At 44.8% G+C, this 21,580-nt stretch overlaps 1 protein-coding gene and 2 long non-coding RNA genes across 3 annotated transcripts; 1 reads left to right on the top strand and 2 right to left on the bottom strand.

Annotated features, from left to right (window-relative positions):
* Positions 1–366: 366 nt before the first annotated feature.
* Positions 367–2,677, bottom strand: LOC106994925 (uncharacterized). Its single transcript, XR_013411510.1, has 2 exons — positions 2,166–2,677; positions 367–2,020 (listed from the first exon to the last, which is right to left on the bottom strand). It is a non-coding gene; the product is annotated as an uncharacterized LOC106994925 (long non-coding RNA).
* Positions 2,678–2,912: 235 nt separating this feature from the next.
* Positions 2,913–8,801, top strand: LOC144337852 (uncharacterized). The gene is made up of 3 exons (XR_013411453.1): positions 2,913–3,492; positions 5,736–5,892; positions 8,131–8,801. It is a non-coding gene; the product is annotated as an uncharacterized LOC144337852 (long non-coding RNA).
* A 2,876-nt stretch (positions 8,802–11,677) lies between these two features.
* LOC100425818 (putative olfactory receptor 1F2) lies at positions 11,678–13,091 on the bottom strand. Its single transcript, XM_028841496.2, is given in 3 exon segments — positions 11,678–12,025; positions 12,028–12,432; positions 13,068–13,091. Coding segments are annotated over 3 exon segments (777 nt in total).
* Positions 13,092–21,580: the final 8,489 nt, after the last annotated feature.

Here is a 21,580-nt window from a genome sequence, read left to right as displayed (position 1 = left end):
TAGTTATGAGGCAACAGATTACCTAAGCTTTGGAAGGAGTTGCAGAAATTCAGAAGCCAAAAACATGATAAATGCTCACTAAAATCCATCCCTTCAGTTGCATATGAATACATAACCCTCTTACCAATTTACCCCGAAGAAACAATCTGGCCTAACATAGTGCAGCTATATTTCCCACAATAGGAAACAATGCAAAGTCCCATCAGTTACTCCATCAAGGTCCATAACAGAATCCCCTCTACTCCAATCGTGATCCCATCCTGACATTCTGAAACTTCTGAATCCAGCTTGAAAGCTAACCAAGAACTACACATCCTGTGTATATAAAATATGGAGAAAACAGAAAGGATAAAAAGGAGGAAAATATGAACAAATACTGTAATCTTTATTTCTGCAGGTAGCCACAAACCCTTAGTTGATATTAATAATTATTCTCGTCCACAAGCTAATTCCTTTTCCTTGTCTTTAGCCAATGTCTCAGCTGTTCCAGGTTGTTTTTTAATCTGACGTAATCACCCAAAACTTTCATGTCTGAGAGATTTGGCCTCCTTATAGTCCTGCTTATAATGTTTAAGATTGTTCCAGTTTTTCATGTTATCAATGAACATGTCAACTCCAGAATTCTCTGAGATTTTTCTATCCATAATCCTCTTTGCTACCCCTGTGAAGCTGCAGAACTATGTTCTGTTGATAGTCAAAGCCATAACAATGTTAGAATCCCCTTTTTGGTGGTTTATTCAGTAACAAATGGAGCCCAAATTGGCCAGCAAGAAGTCTCTACAAAGTCCGGTGTTTCCAGGATAAGAAACAAAATTCTGCAAGTAAATCACTAGGTATTACAAGAAGACATGTCCACTTGTACCCCTCGTTTCCTTGCTCTATAAATTCCTGGCTGAGAAAAAGTTCCGCCTATATTGTCCACTGGTATGAATCTTACAATAACCGTAAAACAGCACCCAAAACTTATAGGGTAGCTTCAAATGATGCCAAAACTGAGTGTTTAAAAAACCATCTCACTATGCCATAACGTCAGCTGCTTGTGTTGATGGTGTACAATACCCATGAATCCCGCGCACACCAGTCGGACCCCTTGTGTTAATTACCTATTGTTGCATAACAAAGTATTCTAAAATTTAGCAATTTCAAACAGTAAACATTTCTCTCACGCAGATATTGTGAGTCCTGAATCTGGCCGTTGTTTAGCTGAATGGTTCTGGAACACAGTTTCTCATGAAATTGCAGTTAAGTTTTCAGCAGCAGCTCAGTCATCTGAAGGCCTGAGGCTGAAGGATGGGATTCCAGGATGGCTCCTTCACATTATTGTCAGCAGGAAGCCTCCGTTTCTCACATGGACCTCTCCATAGAGCTAATGAGACATGTTCTCACACATAGTTTGTTTCCCCCAGAGCAAGTGCTTCAAGAGAGCAAGATGGAAGTTACAGTATCTTGTACCACCCAGCTCCAGATGTCATACATCATTTCTTATATCCACTATTGCTGAGTCTATCAGACGAATTCAATGTAGGAAGGGATTACACAAGGCTAGCATCATTGAGAGTCATCTTGGAAACTGACTACCACGTCACTTTTACTATAAGTTGGGTTCCTTGGTTAGAGACAATGTCTGTGGGATGCCAAGTTGGTGAATAAACCCATGCATCCCTAATACACATTCCGCCTTTTCTTTCCACCTCAGGTTGACCGAACACCTCTTTTTACACCTTTCCTGGGTGCTTCTGCACATTCTCAAGCACCCATGTTCACCGTAGGTTTTCTACCTATAGCACCCCACATCACAACTTTCGTTTTATCATCCTGATTAGGTGACCAGTGATGTCTAAGAGGTCATTAAAGATCCAGAGTGTGACTCACAAGTCTCAAGTCTTATTGTCTTCATTAGGTTTGCAGTATAGGCCACCGTCTGCACAGCCAAATGCAGATGTCAACACTGTCTCCTAAACACAAAATCTTGGGAAGCGTATGGCAGCCATTTTGAAACGTTAACGCGCACATAAATCACCTAGGGATGTTATCAAAATGAAGATTCTGATTCAGGAGGCCTCAGATTACGTATTTCTAACAGTCACCCAAGCCATGCCTGTCCTCAGACCTTATTATAAGCCCTAAGTAAGGGCTTAGGTTGAGAAGAAGAGAACCCGACCCACCTACATCCATTTCTGCACTGCTGGCTCCTCAGCCAACCTCGCCTTTTTAAGATATCCAGACTAGGCCGGGCGTGGTGGCTCACGCTTGTAATCCCAGCACTTTGGGAGGCCGAGGCAGGTGGATCAGGAGGTCAGGAGGTCGCGACCACCCTGGCTAACAGGGTGAAACCCCGTCTGTACTAAAAATACAAAAAACTAGCCGGGCGAGGTGGCGGGAGGCTGTAGTCGCATCTACTCGGGAGGCTGAGGCAGGAGAATGGCGTGAACCCGGGAGGCAGAGTTTGCAGTGAGCCGAGATTGCGCCACCGCACTCCAGCCTGGGCCACAGAGCCAGACTCCGTCTCACAAGAGAGAAAAAAAGGAAAGAAAGAAAGAAAAGAAAGAGAGACAGAGAGAGAAAGAGAGAGAAAGAACGAAAGAAAGAACGAGAAAGAAAAAAAGAAAAACCAGAGCCAACGCACAACCCTGACCCAAGCGGCTGACTCCTGGCGGCAGTACTCCAGGCGAAATATGGCGCCGCACTTCTTTACAGAGACGACGCCGAGCTTAGGCCCCGCCCCCTTCGATGTAATTGGACAGGAGGGCGCCAGCGGAGAAAATAGTCCTCTATTATTGGATAAGCAAAGAAAAACCTGCAGGGGGCGGGGCAAGGAGAGCTGGACGACGCAGCCTCGGATTGGTCCCGTTCGAGGGCTTGTGCGGCGCTTTCTCAGGGAGGGACTTCCGGGTTCGTCCCTGCCGCCCTGCGCCTGCGCGTGGTGGACTAGCCAGGGGCTGTTCACTTGCTGGGAGAGGTCGTTTGCGTCTGGGAGACTCCCGATTTCGCGCAGGCAAAACTGAAGCACGCGCAAAACTTATTGGGGCCAAAAAAATTTAGTAATGAAGATAAATAATATTTTAATGCAGGCCGGGCGCGGTGGCTCAAGCCTGTAATCTCAGCACTTTGGGAGGCCGAGACGGGCGGATCACGAGGCCAGGAGATCGAGAGACGATCCCGGCTAACACGTCTCTACTAAAAAATACAAAAAAACTAGCCGGGCGAGGTGGCGGGCGCCTGTAGTCCCAGCTACTCGGGAGGCTGAGGCAGGAGAACGACGTAAACCCGGGAGGCGGAGCTTGCAGTGAGCTGAGATCCGGCCACTGCACTCCAGCCTGGGTGACAGAGCAAGACTCCGTCTCAAAAAAAAAAAAAAAAAATATTTTAATGCGATATTTTTAAAAAGCAAACTTAATGCAAAGACCAGTAAGATACAAGCTATATTTTAGCTCTTCATTTGGTCAAAAGACATTGTCAAATACTCTGGCAATTCTTTCAGTTGAAACCAAGGTAAGCAAATAATTAGATTTTGAAAATACTGTTGATGTTTGCTACCACTGGCGCTGGGAATGTAATACAGTCGTGGGCCCCCAAATGATGTTTCGGTCAACAACAAACCGCATATACGACTATGGTTCTCTTAAGATTATAATACCGCAATTTCACTCCACCTTTTCTGTGTTTACATATGTTTAGATACGCAAATGTTTGTGTCGCAGTTGCCTACACGGACTGGTACAGTAACACTCTCTTCGGGTTTGCAGCCCAAGAGCAACACATTTCTCAGAGGGTATCCTCCTTATAAAGCTGCGACCGTATTTTAAAATATTTTGGTTTGAGGCCGGGCGTGGTGGCTCACGCCTGTAATCTCAGCACTTTTGGAGGCTGAGACAGGAGGATAGCTTGAGCCCACAAATTCGAGACCAGCCCGGCCAACATAGCGAGACCCTGTCTCTATTTAAAAAAAAAAAAAAAAAAGCTGGCTGTGCTGGCACACCTTTATTCCCAGCTACTTGGGAGGCTGAAACGGGAGGATGGCTTGAGCTGGAGAGGTTGAGACTGCAGTGAGCCATGATTGCACCACTGCACTCCAGCCTGAGTGAAAAAAACAAGATCCTGTCTGGGTACAAATCAGTGAAGCTTAAAATAGTTTGAGTTGGTTTTTTTTTTTGTTTTTTTTTTTTGTTTGTTTTTTGTTTTTGACGGAATCGCGCTCTGCCACCCAAGCTGGAGTGCAGTGGCGCGATCTGAGCTCACTGAAAGCTCCGCCTCCCGGGTTCACGCCATTCTCCTGCCTCAGCCTCCCAAGTAGCTGGCACTACAGGTGCCCGCCACCACACCCGGCTAATTTTTTGGATTTTTAGTAGAGATGGGGTTTCACCATGTCAGCCAGGATGGTCTGGATCTCCTGACCTCGTGATCCGCCCCACCTCAGCCTCCCAAAGTGCTGAGATTACAGACGTGAGCCACCGCACCTGGCCCGGTAGTTTGAGTTTTAATGTAGCTACTTTTTCGGTTTTTCAATTTTTTTATCTTTTTAAATTTTATGTTGCCCATACTGGTCTTGAACTTCTGGGTTCAAGCAATTCTCCCACTTCGGGCCCCCAAGTGCTGGGATTACAGGCATAAGCCACCTCATCCAATCGTTTTTCCATTTTTTTTTTTTAACTCTTTTAAGTGTTCTGGAAAAACTAATTGTTTAAAAAAATACATAAAAACATGTGTATGATGGTATGTATTTTTCCTTTCACTTCAGGCTTTAATATGGCTTGGGCAACTTTGGTACAAGGTGGGTGGGGGAGAACTGAGCCAAGCCCATCATCTCCTTTAGGAAGCTTTCCATCTTTCTCTCTAGTGACTTCCACATCATATTCGTTTTCATGTAGTCATTTATTTAGGCAAACAATAGTCGTATAGCAACTAGAACATCCCAGGAACAAGGTGATAAAACTGGGCCCCTGCACTCATGCATACAGCTTAGTTTCAAGATAGGGAGAAGACAAGGAGAAAGACACACAAAAAAATCCTCGGGGTACTGATTCCTTCTATTTGTTCATTCTTCGTGAAACATTATACACTTTACTTGAACCAAACCCAGTACGTAGCACTTACATGCACAAATGTGAATAATGATCTGATCTTTCTTTTAAGGCTTCCAAAGGCTTTATAAGCTCATGGCAGAAGACCTAAGAGGAATGCAAACAACAGCAGCCGAAGGCTGTACAAGGCATTGAGAAGGATAAGGCAAACAATTCTATTAGGATGATGTATTCCTATGGCCACTGTAATGAAGTACCACAAACTAGATTTTAAAAACAACAGAAATGTATTATCTCATTGTTCTGGAGGCTTGAAATCCAAAATCAAGAGGTCGGCAGCATTTATTTCTTCCGAAGACTGTTCCATGCCTCTCTTCTAGCTTCTTTTGGCAGTCAGCAACTCTTGGTTTTCCATGTCTTGCAGATGCATCATTTCAGTTTCTGCCATCATCTTCACATGGCATTATCCCTGAGTGTCTTCTGTGTCTTTGCATGGGGTTCTATGTGTTCAAATTTCTCTCTTTCTCTTTTTTTTTTTTTTTTTTTTTTCTGAGATGTAGTTTCACTCTTATTGCTCAGGCTGGAGCGCAATGGCATTATCTTGACTCACTGCAACCTCTGCCTCCAGGGTTCAAGCAATTCTGTCTCAGCCTCTCAAGTAGCTGGGATTACAGGCGTGTGCCACCACGCCTGGCTAATTTTTTGTCTTTTTAGTAGAGACAGGATTTCACCATGTAGGTCATGCTGGCCTCGAACTCCTGACCTCGAACTCCTGATCCACATGCCTCAGCCTCCCTAAGTGCCTGGATTATAGGCGTGAGCCACTGAACCTGGCCATTTCCCTCTTCTTATAGGAATACCAGTCACTGGGGTAAGGCCTACCATATCCTGCATAACCTCATCTTGATTACATCTGCTAAGACTCTATTCCAAATATGGTCACATTCATAGGTACTAGGAGTTAGGACTTGAACATATATTTTGGGAGGATACAATTCTACCCACTACAGTAAGAAATAATTTTGAAGGATGTTAAGGAGGTAGCATGCAGAGTAATTAGTGACTGTTTGAATATGTGGGATAAGGGAGGGGGTAAGAGGATGGCCACATGGTGGTACCATTAATTGAGATAGGCAGTGTAGGCAGAAAAGAAGTATATGGTGTGTCTGTGCATGTTAGTTTGGGTCGTGGTGTTGATGGTAGCAGTGGGGAGATACTGGGTTCCATTTAAGAAATGTTAAGTGTGAAGTCATATAAGACATTCAGTTGGAGGAGCCCAAGAGCTGGACATCATGGGTCTACAGGCCAAATGGAGGTCTGGCAGATACAGATTGAGAAGTCAACAGTATATACAGGTTCAGTTATAGAAACGAAAGTGGATGTAATTGGCCAGGGGAAGAATATAGAGTGAGAAAGAAGTCCAAGGATTAAGCCCAGGAGGAACATAGGGGATGATGGAAGAGGAGAAGGTGACAAAACCAATGGGGCAGCTGGGCGTGGTGGCTCATGGCTGTAATCCCAGCACTTTGGGAGGCCGAGGCAGGTGGATCACCTGAGGTCAGGAGTTCAAGACCAGCCTGGCCAACATGGTGAAACCCCATCTCTACTAAAAATACAAAAATTAGCCAGGCATGGTGGTGGGTGCCGGTAATCCCATCTACTTGGGAGGCTGAGGCAGGAGAATCACATGAACCCAAGAAGCAGAGGTTGCAGTGAGCTGAGATGGTGACATTGCACTCCACCCTGGGCGACAGAGTGAGACTCTGTCTCAAAAAAAAAAGTGGGGGGTGGGCAAGGAAACAAGAAACAAGCAGAGAATGGTGTTTAAGAAACTGATGGCATCATAAGTTTTAAAAAGAAAGTAATAGTAACAATGTGAATCACACAGAGAAATCAGGTGAAATGACTGGATAGCTTCACTGTATCTTGCAAAATTATCTCTTCAAATAAAATACCGAGTGATGTTTTCAAAGAATGGTTAGTAATACGGCAAATGGATTAGCCCCTGGCTTTTAATCTCTGGTAAGGCAACATGGTGTAGCTGAGGTAGGAGGCGGGACTTGACTCTAGAGATGGGTCTTGTACACTGTACCAGATTGAGTACCAGCTAAAACAGGGTCCCTGCAGAGGCAGCTTTCAATCAGACACGCCTACCAATGTGCCATGTCAATTTACCATTGCCATGGCAACATCCCAGAGTTACCGCCTCTTCCCATGGCAATAACCCAATGACCCAAAAGTTACTATCCCTTCCCTAGAAATTTCTGCATAAGCCACCCCTTAATCTACATGCAATTAAAAGTGGGTACAAATGTGACTGCAAAACCTCCCTAAGCTGCTGCTCTCTGCCTCAGGGGTAGCCCCACTCTGCAGAAGCAGTCAGGGAGCTGTAGCACTGCTTCTTCAATAAAGCTGTTTTCTTCTACCTCTGGCTTGCCCTTGGATTCTTTCCTGGGCAAAGCCAAGAACCCTCGCAGGCTATGCCCCACTTTGGAGCTCGCCTGCCCTTCATCATAGCTGTTCTTGTTCACTGTTGTCATGCTGTTGTTACTGTTATTAAAACGTTGTCTCACATTGGGTTCTCCAGAAGCACATGCTAAGGCGGAACTTGGGGTAGAGATGTTTACTGACCATCAATGCCTTTGGGTGGGAGGTAGGAGCCAGAAGGGGATTGGGCAGTGAAGAAAGTGAAACCCAGAGGCAGCCATGAACAGCTCTGGAGATGAGTGGGCCATCAGAGTTGTACTGGGCTGGGCAGAAATGTCAGGGCTTTTATACCTCCCAGGGATCAGTCACTGAATGTTGTCTACCTGGGAGTGGTATGATCTCCAGAGAGTCCCCTCTCTGCCTCTGAAGCCATCCCAGAACGAGCTGACAGCAAGAAGTTTGGTTGCTGACAGCAAAGGCAACCAGAGCCCTGAAGGGAAAATTGAGCAGCAAATGTTAAATAATAAAAGTGAGTTACAAACACATTCAAGCATATTGGAATACTTCAATTTTTAAAGTTTTAAAATGAAGACATTTGTGAAGGAGGTAATTTCATCTTGATTGTGTGCCTATGTAGAATTGACAGTTCTTTATCGTTTTCTTTTCTCCTCTCAAATTTAAGCAAAGAAAAGATTAAAAAGGGCAAAAGTACTATGTGAACAGTCCTCAAGTGAATACGTGGCATTCATGAACCTTGGGCATGGCCGACTCCATTGGATGAGTGAGCTTTGGGATCTTTTGCCAACGACAGGAGAGGTGAGACTCTCTGATAATAAAGGCCAGTGGAATTGGGTGGAAATAACTAGATAAGGGAATATGACCCAATACTTGCCCTTGTGGTTGAAATGTTACTGGTTATCTGTGGAAATGTTAATGAATGCAAACAAAGTTGTGTGGGCCTGATGTCCACTGCAATGTAATTTACATGTGTAAGGGAATTGAATCTGCTCAAAGTTGGTGGGCATTAAGCCAAATAAATTACAATACATCCATATCATGAAATGTCACACAACTGTAAACATCAAAATTGAAGGTATTTGACAACATGGGAAATGGTAAGTGGAAAAATCAGGATGCAAAATGGTATACATAACCTGAAATCAACTCTGGTTAAAATTGTTTTCAACCAAAATATTTTTACCAAAGTATTTTTAACAATGTTTCAATATGTTACTTTAATTTTCTGTCTTATATTTTTTGAAATCTTTTCTAGAATGTAAATATTATATTGTTTTTCCCAAAATATAATTTTTAAGCCTCTAGCCTGATTAAAGATGTCAAATTGAAAGTTAAGATGATGTTCATTCATTCACATTCAGTATAAGTGGGTTGCTGCGGGACGTGGTGGCTCACACCTGTAATCCCAGCACTTTGGGAAGCCAGTGTGGGCGGATCACTTGAGGTTAGGAGTTCAAAACCAGCCTGGCCAGTATGGTGAAACCCCATCTGTACTAAAAATATAAAAAATTAGTGGGGTGTGATGGCGGGCACCCATAATCCCAGCTATTCAGGAGGCTGAGGTAGGAGAATCGCTTGAATCTGGGAGGCGGAGGTTGCAGTTAGCTGAGATTGCACCACTGCACTTCAGCCTGAGCTAGAGAATGAGATTCTTTCTAAAAAAAAAAAAAAAAAAAAAAAAAAAAAAAAAAAAAAAAGTGGGTTGCATAAGTAATCTCTGTCAGGAGCCAAGCTTTGTATCTGAGGGGCACAGTGTATGTCTGAGTCCTATGCATCTCACATCGGTAGAGGGCTTTGAGGATGAAGCAGAAGTTAGGAGAAGCAGCAGCAATAAACGAACTGGGTGGTCTTGCATGTACAATAATTCAAATAAGAGTGTTCTGAGGGAACCCAGGAGAAGACATGGCTGTCTCAGCCTACGGGAATTAGTAAAGGCTTCAGAGAGCAGGAGACGTTAACTTGGATCTGGAAGATTTACGTAGAGTTTGCTACTCAGAAAGAAGACAGGTGAGGCATCCTGGACAGAATGAATAGCAAATTTATTTCTTTGAAATCGAAGACACACATTATGTTAAATATACCCCCATAAAGTAAGGCAGTCAAATTAGAGGAGGAGACACTGAAAATTATGAAGTATTCTTCGGAATCCGTGTGAGGCCCAGGAGTGTGAATTATGGCCAAAAGGAACAGCCTCAGCCTTCCCAGCACAACATTTTTGCCCACAGAGAACTTCTAGCGACTCCATTTTTCACCTCTATTGGCTTTACCCAGATTGAACCTCGGATTTCCTTAGGCAGGGTTTCTAGGCTCACTCTTCATAACGAGCAATCTGAAAGGAGATCCAGAGCAGGGTGACTTTCAGCTCCAAAGGGCCCTTAGACCCACAGCTTTTATTATGCTGAATGAGGAAAGACTAAAAGCCTTTCCTCTAAGATCTGGAACCTGTGCCCACTTTCACCATAGTTATTCAACATAGTACTGGAAGTCCTAGCTGGAGTGATCAGAGAAGAGAAAGAAATAGAGGGCATCCAAATTGGAAAGGAAGAAGTCAAAGTATCCTTGTTTGCAGATGATATGACCTTATATTTGGAAAAACCTAAAGACCTCACCAAAAAAATTATTAGAACTGATAGACAAATTCAGTAAAGTTGTAGGATACAAAATCACACAAAAATCCGAATCATTTCTCTATGCCAACAGCGAACAATCTGAAAAAGAAATCAAGAACGTAATTCCATTTACAATAACTACAAATAAAATTAACTACCCAGGAATTAAATTAATTAAAGAAGTGAAAGAGCTCTACAATTAAAAACTATCAAATGTTGATCAAAGAAATAGAAGAAGGCACACAAAAATTGAAAGATATTCTATCTTCATGGATTGGAAGAACCAATATTGTTAAATTGTCCATACTACTTAAAGCAATCTACAGATTCCCTACAATCCCTATCGAAATACCAATGACATTCTTTACAGAAACAGAAAAACAAACCTAAAATTTATACGAAACTACAAACGACGCAAGCTAAGCTATCAGGATGCAAAGGCGTATTGGATCTGGGGGACTCAGGAGGAAGGGCGGGATGGGGGTGAGGGATAAAAGACTACATATTAGCTGTGTACACGGCTAAGGTGATGGGTGCACCAAAGTCTCAGAAATCGCCACTGAAGAACTTATCCGTGTCACAAAACGACCTGCCTCCCAAAAACTATTGAAATAAAAAGAGGCCGGGCGTGGTGGCTCAAGCCTGTAATCCCAGCACTTTGGGAGGCCAAGACGGGCGGATCACAAGGTCAGGAGATCGAGACCATCCTGGCTAATACGGTGAAACCCCGTCTCTACTAAAAAATAAAAAAATAAAAAAATAAATTGCCGGGCGAGTTGGCGGGCGCCTGTAGTCCCAGCTACTCTGGAGGCTGAGGTAGGAGAATGGCGTGAACCCGGGAGGCGCAGCTTGCAGTGAGCTGAGATCCGGCCACTGCACTCCAGCCTCGGCGACAGAGCGAGACTCCGTCTCAAAAAAAAAAAAAGAAAAAGAGAAAGTCATTGAACAAAACATTGTTGGAGGATGTGCTGTGTATATTTTCAAAGTGCCCCACATGATACTAAAATGCAGCTACGATTGAAAACCAGTGCTGTAGAGCCTAATAGCATTTACAACAGGAAAGTGCAAAAATATTTGTAACATATAGCCTTTTTTTTTTTTTTGGAGATGGAGTCTTGCTCTGTCTGGAGTGCAATGGCGGATCTCGGCTCACTGCAACCTCCACCTCCCGAGTTCAAGTGATTCTCCTGCCTCAGCCTCCCAAGCAGCTGGGATTACAGGCACCCACTACCACGCCTGGCTAAGTTTTGTATTTTTAGTACAGATGGGTTTCACCATGTTGGCCAGTCTGGTCTCAAACTCCTGACCTCAGGTGATCTGCCTGTCGCTGTCTCCAAAAGTGTTGGGATTACAGGTGTGAGCCACCATGCCTGGCCAACATAGAGCCTTTCAAAATGATTACTTGGAAAGGAATAGTTTGACTTTTATGTAAAAGTATTTTAAATATCATAATTAGAAACAAATGTATTACCTACTTAAGAGAGCAGGGTTGTAGTTAAGTCAGAGTTCATTGATAAGTATCTACTGGATGTATTTATTCTAAGTTCCTTGAAGACACTTTGACAGATAGACTGCTACATTTCAATGAGTTGGCAAAGACTGCTATGCCTGGAAATGACAGATAATTCCACAGGACGTCCATCTGTAAGAGCATGTCTTCCTGCCAACCACTTTGCCAAGAGCCCATTTTATGTCCTTGTTCCTCAAACTATAGATAAAAGGGTTCAGCATGGGACTCACTACTGTGAACATCACAGCAGCTGCTATATCTCTCTGAGCTGAGTGGGAGGATGAAGGGCTGAAATACAGAGATATGATGGTGCCATAGAAGAGGAGAACCACAGCCAGGTGGGAGCCACAGGTGGAGAAGGCTTTCCATCTTCCCTTCATGGATGGGACCCTCAGGATGGCACAGGCGATGTGCATATAGGAAGCCTATATGGGGTGATCATGACTAGGGAATTATATGGGGTGATCGTGACTAGGGCAGCCTCAGTAAGAATCATCACCTCATTGAGGTGTGTGTCTGAACAGGAGAGTTTCGGGAGGGGAGTCACGTCACGGAAGACGTGAGGGATGGTGTTGTCTGCACAGAATGAGAGTCGAGCCATCAGCAGGGTGTGCAGCAGAGCATTCAAGCTGTTAACCACCCGTGATCCAGTGACCAGCAGGGCACAAAGCTGATGGGTCATCTTTGCTGTGTAATACAAGGGGTGGCACACAGCGACAAAGTGGTCATAGGCCATCACAGCCAGGAGGAAATTGTCCATGTCAGCAAGCTCACTGATAAAATACATCTGCGTGAGGCAGCCAGAGAAGGAGATGGTTTGAGTCCCGAGTATGTGTTCTCCACCCAACTAGTTAGCAGCTCATAAAGAGACTGGAGGAACGACTGATGATTACTGGGTTAATCTCAAGTGACAACTGATGGATTCAGGACTCCTATACTTTATTTCTCTGTACTGTACTATTTACTTCCTGTATCTGGATGATGTAGAAAAGAAGATTCCTAAAAGAACTTCACATCTGAGCCAACACATATTTAATTTTTCACCTCTGCGACCTTACCTGGAGAAGGTTGGTGCTGTCACTATCAGTTGTTCCTCACTTCTACATAACTGGTCAATGCTTCTACTTATTGTGGGAGTTGGAATGTCTTGGAAACACAGGCGGGTCCCGAGTGTGTGAGGAATAGGGACTCATGGCCTTAGTCCTCTGTGTAAGTAACTGTTTCGGGCAATCACAGAGCAGGCATTTGCAGGAACCTCCTTTGGCCACTGGGACCAGATTCCCTGAGAGCCTCATTAGGGACAAGAAGAACATAATTGTCCCACCTAATTTTGGCCCCTTTGGACCAAACAATGATGACATACAATATTAACTAAGGTTTAGATAAAACTCTTGGATCAAAACTTGAAGATAATTAGAAATGAAGCCATCCTGATAGAGATAAATCACAGACAAAATTCCTTGGAACCACAAACCTCCTCACCTTGTGATCTGGTGTTGTGCCCATAGATGTGGAAATTCTGTCATGAAATCCTTTGCAGTATCACTGCCTCTGTTGAGATATGGGGCTGTCCCTTGTTTTCTGTGCAGCCCTTGCTTTCCTCTGCCTGGCCATCTTGAGAGATTAGCGATGCTTCATGTTTTCCATTTTACAGGAGGAAACGTTAAAAGCACATTACTGATATGGGCTTAATTCATGAAAATATTTGGGGCCGGGCACGGTGGCTTAAGCCTATAACCCAATACTTTGGGAAGCCAAGGTGGGCAGATCACCTAAGGTCAGGAGTTCAAGACCAGCCTGGCCAACACAGTGAAACCTTGTCTCTACTAAAAATACAAAAATTAGCCAGGCATGGTGGCATGTGCCTGTAGTCCCACCTACTTGGGAGGGTGAGGCACAATAATTGCTTGAACCCAGGAGGTGGATGTTGCAGTGAACTGAGATCATGCCACTGCACTCCAGCCTGGGCAATAAAGCAAGACTCTGTCTCAAAAAAAAAAAAAAAAAAAAGGAAAAAGAAAATGTTTGAGATGAAGGGTAGTCTGATTCTAAGGGAGGTTTTCTCCAGGAGAACCCAGGATGCTGTGATTTATGAGCTCTAGACCCCTAGGATGGATATATTTTGGGATGTCCCTCCAACTCACATGGTTTACCCTTTTCTTGGTCTAGAGCTCCCTAATCTGCATAGGCACAGTGTGGTGGGGCCCCAGGAGTCATGTTTATACCACCTCCCCTTCACCATAGCTGGCTGAACCAGAGTATTTAGAATCAGGATTGAGCAAAGCCATCACTACGTGCTTGGCTAGAATGTATAAATCCAATCACCTTCTCCCTGTCCCATTGTTTTTTTTTTTTTTTTGAGACAGAGTTTCACTCTGTCATCAGGCTAGAGTTCAGTGGTTCGATCTTGACTCACTAAAACCTCCGCCTCCTGGGTTCAAGAGATTCTACTGCCTCAACCTCCCAAGTAGCTGGGACTACAGGCACACGCCACCATGCCCAGCTAATTTTTGTATTTTTAGCAGAGACAGGGTTTCACCTTGTTGGCCAGAATGGTCTCGGTCTCTTGACCTCGTGATCCACCTGCCTCAGCCTCCCAAAGTGCTGGAATTACAGGTGTGAGTTACCCACCCAACCTCTCTCTCTTTCTTTCTCTCTTCCTTCCTTCCTTCCTTCCTTCCTTCCTTCCTTCCTTCCTTCCTTCCTTCCTTCCTTCCCTCCTTTCTTTCTTTCTTTTTTCTTTCTTCTTTCTTTCTTTTTTTTAGATGGAGTCTCTCTCTGTCACTAGGCTGGAGTGCAGTGGCGCAATCTCGGCTCACTGCAACCTTCACCTCCCAGGTTCAAGCGATTTTGCTGCCTCAGCCTCCCAAGTAGCTGGGACTATAGGCGCACGCCACCACGACCAGCTAATTTTTTGTATTTTTAGTAGAAACAGGGTTTCACCATTTTGGCCAGGATGGTCTCGATCTCTTGACCTCGTGATCCACCTGCCTCGGCCTCCCAAAGTGCTGGGATGATAGGCGTGAGCCACTGCGCCTCGCCCCCTTTCTTTTCTTTTCTTTTCTTTTCTTTTCTTTTCTTTCTTTCTTTCTTTCTTTCTCTCTCTCTCTCTCTCTCTTTCTTTCTTTCTTTCTTTCTTTCTTTCTTTCTTTCTTTCTTTCTCCCTCTCGCTTTCTCTCTTTCTCTCTTATTTTTCTTTTTGGAGAGTATTTTTAAGATGAGATTAACATTTAAATCAATAGAATTTGAGTACAGCAGATTAGCCTCCATAGTGTGGGTGGGCCTTATCTAATCAGTTGAAGGCCACAATAGAAAAAGTCAGCCGACTGCCTTTGGCCTCGAGCTGCAACACCAGCTCTTTGCTAGGTCTACAGCCTTCTGGTCCACCTTACATATTTTGAACCTGCCAAGCCTCCACAATTACGTGTGCCAATTCCTTAGAATTTAAAATCTTACCTTCCCACCCACCCTACCCACCCTTTAGCAATATATTTTGTTGACTCTTTTCTCAGGAGAACTAAAAAACCAGTCTTATGACTGAGCGTGGTGTCTCATGCCTGAAGTCCCAGCACTTTGGGAGGCAAAGACAGGAGGATTGCTTGAGGCCAGGAGTTCAATATCATCCTAGACAACATAGTGAGACCCCATTTCTACAAAAACAAAAACGAAACAACAACAATTAAAAAATGCATCTGTTAACAGTGCCCCAAATCATGACTCCAAGCCAGCTAGTGAGGACACCAGTGCTGCTGCCACCAAGCACTAGATGCTGCAGATTGCATTTCTGATGTTCTTCTCACAGACATTCGCTACTACCCCTAGCATTACTGTTGTCACATTCCAGGAATCCAGGTCCCTACAATGGCTGCCACTGCCAGAGCAAGTTCCTCCTGGTCTCCCCTTCTCTGTATCAAATGCAGGGCAGGTATATCTGATGGGCAGAGAGCCTGTCACTTGTTCTCATTCTAGCTGAAAGAGACACTCAGAAGCAAGTTTCTGGTGTACTTATTTCTTTTTTTTTTTTTTTTTTTTTTTTTTTTTGAGACGGGGTCTTGCTCTGTCGCCCGGGCTGGAGTGCAGTGGCCGGATCTCAGCTCACTGCAAGCTCCGCCTCCGGGGTTTACGCCATTCTCCTGCCTCAGCCTCCCAAGTAACTGGGATTACAGGCGCCCGCCATCTCGCCCGGCTAGTTTTTTTTTTGTATTTTTTAGTAGAGACGGGGTTTCACCGTGTTAGCCAGGATGGTCTCGATCTCCTGACCTCGTGATCCACCCATCTCGGCCTCCCAAAGTGCTGGGATTACAGGCTTGAGCCACCGCGCCTGGCCTGGTGTACATATTTCTATAGTGGGAGGTGAGCTGTCTTCCCAACAACATCCATAAATTAGGGGACTCTACAAAGTTTGGAAGTGGGCCCAGATGCTGGGAAGCCACAAAGTCTAACAAATGTCCACTAGAGTCATCCTCTGGCTTGCAATATTAATATGTACACCTCTTCCCCAAAACACACCCTTCTGAAAATCTTAGGATGGATCCTAACATAATGCAAGTATCACTTACAAAACCGAAAGCCCCACTCACCCATCTTCAAAAGAGGGACATTCAAAGGTGAAAATTAGTAGATAAAAATATACATGGAATAGCAGAGACAAAAGTGTGTAAGATAGACAAAAGACAAATTGAAAAACAGAATCTTTTTTTTTTTTTTGAGTCTTACTGTCGCCCAGGCAGTAGTGCAGTAACACGATCTCCACTCACTGCAACTTCCACTTCCCAGGCTCAAGGGATCCTCTCACCTCAACCTCCTGAGTAGCTGGTATCACAAGAACCCACCATTATGCCCAGCTTTTTTGTATTTTTAGTAGAGATGCAGTTTCACCATGTTGGTCCGTTTGGTCTCAAACTCCTGACTTCAGGTGATCTGACTTCCTTGGCCTCCCCAAGGGCTGGGATTACAGGCGTGAGCCACCATGCCCGGCCTAATTTTTTCTCACATGCTGAAAGCTTTGAAAAGGAAGATCTTGATACAGAGGGAAGGAGCCCTTCATCCAAGTAAACTGTTTCAGAACGTCTGAGAGAATGAGCAAACACAAGAAAGTAGAATGAGTAATATTAATATTAACCAAAGTACAGTTTAAGCGGAAACAAGAATTGAAGAGGACAAAGATCATTCTGTTACTAGAAGGTATTTAATATAATTCATAATCAATGGATAACATTCACCAACCTCCAGGCCTTCTGTGTTAGTCCATTTTCGCTACTATAAAGGAATACCCGACACTGGGTAATTGATAAAGAGAAGAGGTTTATTTGGGTCATGGTTCTGCAAGCTGTACAAGAAGCATGGTGTGGGCATCTACTTCTGGTGAGGCCTCAGGAAGTTTGCAATCATGGCAGAAGGTGAAGTGGGAACAGGTGTGTCACCTGAAGAGAGAAGAAACAAGAGGGAGAAGGGGAAGCTCCCAGGTTCTAACAATCAGAGCTCATGATAACTTATTACCATGTGGGCGGAACCAAGCCATTCATGAGGGACCCACCCCCATGAACTAAACACCTCCTGCCAGGTGCCACCTCCAACACTGGGAATCACATTTCAACATGAGATTTGGTGGAGACAAACAACCAAACCACATCACCTCCATAACCAAACATCAAATCAAAAAGTAAAGCTGGCTCCGCATGGTAGCTCATGCCTGTAATCCCAGAACTTTGGGAGGCTGAGGTAGGCAGATCGCTTGAGGTCAGGAGTTCAAGACCAGCCTGGCCAACATGGTGAAACCCCATTTCTATTATAAATACAAAAATTAGCCAGGCATGGTGGTGGATGTCTGTAATCCCAGCCACTCAAGAGGCTGAGGCAGGAAAATCACTTGAACCCAGGAGGCAGAGGTTGCAGTGAACCGAGATCATGCCACTGTATTCCAGCCTAGGCAACAGAGTGAGACTTCATCTCAAAAAAAAAAAAAAAAAGATGTTAAAAAAAAAAAAGTAAAAGCTTACTGCAATCATCCTGTAAATAAAAAAAAAAGTAAAAGCTATTAACATATAGAAAGAAAAGAATTGAAATGTTAATTATTAGACTTCACAAATCAAATAAATTAATAAGAAACAGTCAGAATTCAAATATTATAATCTTCGTATAGACCTATTTGAATTATATTTTATAGCTACAGCTATATCATGAGAAAAAAATAGATTGAAGTCAATTCCACATAAAAAGATCCCAGGGACCCAAAGGGAATCTCAAAGGAATAAGCCTGGATCTGCTCTGGGTGTTCCTGGGGAAACTTGGTTTGACACAGTGGGACTGGAAGCCCCAGGGCCAGGGAGTGGGTATATATCTGGAGGCAGATTTTTTTTTTTTTTTTGAGACAGGCTCTTGCTTTATTCCCCAGGCTGGAGTGCAGTGGTGCCATCACAGCTCACTGCAGCCTCAACCTCCTGGGCTCAAGTGATCCTCCCACCTCAGCCTCCCAAGTAGCTGGGACTACAGGTATGAGCCACCATGCCCAGTTAATTTTTTAATTTTTTGTAGAGATGGAGTCTCACTATATTGCCCAGGCTGGTCTCAAGCTCCTGGGCTCAAATGATCCTCCCTCCTTGAACTTTAAAAGTGTTGAGATTACAGGTGTGAGCCACCACGCCCGGCCCGGAGTCAGATTTTAATGGAGAATAACATGAGTTTGAACACAGATAACTGTGATCTGAACTTAGGTGGGTCCCAGTGTGACCCCCAAAGGGATGGGGCACAGGCATCTATATTGCAGCACACAGGCTTCCAGCTGTTCAGACATCGAAGGGCAGGGACTACGCTGTGTACCAGCAACTCACAGGATCGTGCCAGTGGATGCTTTCAGCTCCGCATTCTCTCCCTCTCTCCACCTGACTGACTCCTTTGAGTGAACTTCTGGGGTGCTTTTTGACACCCACAGGGAGATGCTGGTAGTAATGGCAGGGTATGGTTAGGCAGAAATAATGAATAACAAAGGAAAAGTGACATTAATTTTTACTTCAAGCTGGAGAAATAGATCACTCAGGCTACCTGTGGCAATAATAAATACAAACAACGATTCACACACAAGGAAGTGTGCAGCAGTGTTTGTTATAGTACAGAAACACTTGAAATTGTTCAGAGTTGGGGAATGGGTGAATTATATCACGTCCCTGTGATGAAATATTATGCAGCCATTAAAATCACATTTCTGAGTCAAGCATGGTGGCTCATGCCTGTAATACCAGCACTTTGGGAGGCCAAGGCGGGTGGATCACGAGGTCAGGAGATCAAGACAGTCCTGGCCAACATGGTGAAACCCCATCTCTACTAAAAATACAAAAAGTAGCTGGGCGTGGTGGTGTGTTCCTGTAGTCCCAGCTACTCAGGAGGCTGAGGCAGGAGAATTGCTTGAATCTAGGAGGCGGAGGTTACGGTGAGTCAAGTTCGCACCACTGCACTCCAGCCTGGTGACAGAGTGAGATTCTGTCTCAAAAACAAAAACAAAACCAAAAAAAGTCACATTTCTAAGACCTCCACTGACATGGGAAGTAGGAAGTGGAAAATCAGAACTCAAAATTATATGTAATCGATTGCAGCCAACTTTTGTAAAACAATATTCCAAGTGCCTAACTGTGATTACCTTGGAGCTGCAAGGATACAGGTTACTTTAATGTTCTTCTTTATGATTTTTGGTGTACCATAGTGCATAGGTAGACACTAGCTTTCAGCTAACAAAATGATTTTTTGTTATTTGACCCCGCCCCCTAAGTCAGGCAGCCAATCAGGGTGCTCCTGGTCAGTTCCCACGGTTCAGCATCTCTTCACCTCCGCACCACCTGGGCTACAAGCGGGCCAGGGCCCAAGTCTCATCTGAAATGCTTGTTACTTGCTGTAGTACTCACATTTCACTCTGCTATTTCTTTCTTATTGTCAAGTAACTCTCTCCAAATTAAAATGTATGGCAATATGCATTCACCTATATTTTTTCCTTTCAATTAAAATTGACGATCACCTTTAGTCTAGAAGCAGTGCTGGACACCGAGATACAAAGTGAGTCGTGTGTGTATTCAGATCTGTAGGTCTCCTAGTCTGTGGAAAGCTCTTGTGAAGAGGGAATGATAAACCAAAGAAAAACAGAGCTCTGACAGCCGGAAGAGGGAATCCAGAGGCTTCATGGAGGAGGTGGTGGCATTGACTTGGTTCTTGAAGGTGTGGGTGGGAGCTGACTTGAGAACAGAGCCAGGGGCAGTTGGTCTGGATGGAGGGAAGACCAAATGTCGATTTGTTTCCCCGATGTCAAAGACCTGGCTCCAGTTGACCCCGCCCCCTAAGTCAGGCAGCCAATGAGGGTGCTCCTAGCCGGTTCCCGTGGTTCAACCTCGCTTCACCTCTGCACCACCTGGGCTACAAGCGAGCCAGTGCCCGAGGCTCATCTGAAATGCTTGCTACTCGCTGTAGTACTCACATTTTACTCGGCTCTGTCTTTCTTCCCTCCCCTCCCCTCTCCTCCCCTCCCCTCCCCTTCTTTTTTCCTCTCCCCTCCCCTCCCCTTCCTTTTTTGACAGAACCTTGCTCTCTCACCCAGGCCGGAGTGCAATGGCACCATCTTGGCTCACCGCAACCTCTGCCTCCCAAGTTTAAGCAATTCTCTTGCCTCAGCCCCCTGAGTATCTGGGATTACAGGTGCCTGCCACCACGCCCAGCTAATTTTGTATTTTTAGTAGAGACAGGGTTTCACCATGTTGGCCAGGCTGGTCTCGAACTCCTGACCTCAAGTGAGCCACCTGCCTCAGCCTGCCAAACTGCTGGGATTACTGGCATGAGCCACCACACCCGGCCTCACTCTGCCGTTCTTTTGCCTGAGTGTTTTTGTGACCCACCCTTTATGCTTGACCATTGCGGAGGACACATAAAAGGAGGATGAGGCCAGTGAGTCTTCACCCGGGCTGCACTGGTGGTGCACACCTGTAGTCCCAGCTACTCGGGAGGCTGAGGCAGGAGAATTGCTTGAACCTGGGAGGTGAAGGTTGCAGGGAGCTGAGATGGTTCCACCACACTCTGTTGGGGGAACCCACCCCCAATATTTCAACATAGGTTCTTTCTATTTTCCCTAAATGTCGGCCGGCTGAGAAATAAAGAGAAAGTGTACAAAGAGAGGAATTTTATCCTGGGGTGACATCACATATCGGTAGGACCGTGATGCCCACCTGAGCTGCAAAACCAGCAGGTTTTTATTAAGGACTTTAAAAGGGGAGGGGGTGTACAAACAGGGAGTAGGTCACAGAAATCACAGGCATCAAAGGGCAAAAAGGAGAATAAAGATCACATGCTTCCGAGGCCAATAAAGATCACAAGGCAGAGGGCAAAGATCACAAGGCAAAGGACAAAATCAAAAAAACTCCTGATGGCCGGGCGCGGTGGCTCAAACCTGTAATCCCAGCACTTTGGGAGGCCAAGATGGGCGGATCACGAGGTCAGGAGATCGAGACCATCCTGGCTAACACAGTGAAACCCTGTCTCTACTAAAAAAATACAAAAAAACTAGCCGGGTGAGGTGGCGGGCGCCTGTAGTCCCAGCTACTCGGGAGGCTGAGGCCAGGAGAATGGCGTGAACCCGGGAGGCGGAGCTTGCAGTGAGCCGAGATCCCGCCACTGCACTCCAGCCTGGGCGACAGAGCAAGACTCCGTCTCAAAAAAAAAAAAAAAAAAAAAAACTCCTGACAAGGGTCTATGTTTAGCTGTGCATGTATTGTCTTGATAAACATCTTAAACAACAGAAAACAGGGTTCAAGAGCAGCGAACCAGTCTGACCTCAAATTTACCGGGCTGGGTTTCTTTCCCCACACTAATAAGCCTGAGGGTACTGCAGGAGACCAGGGCATATTTCAGTCCTTATCTCAACCGCATAAGACAGACACTCCCAGAGCAGCCATTTATAGACCTCCCCCCAGGAATGCATTCCTTTCCCAGGATCTTAATTATTAATATTCCTTGCTAGGAAA

The sequence above is a fragment of the Macaca mulatta genome, chromosome 20, assembly GCF_049350105.2.
Source record: "Macaca mulatta isolate MMU2019108-1 chromosome 20, T2T-MMU8v2.0, whole genome shotgun sequence".
Classification (NCBI taxonomy): Eukaryota; Metazoa; Chordata; class Mammalia; order Primates; family Cercopithecidae; genus Macaca; species Macaca mulatta.
Note: the sequence above shows the minus strand (reverse complement) of the source record. Positions and strands in the feature narration are given on the sequence as shown.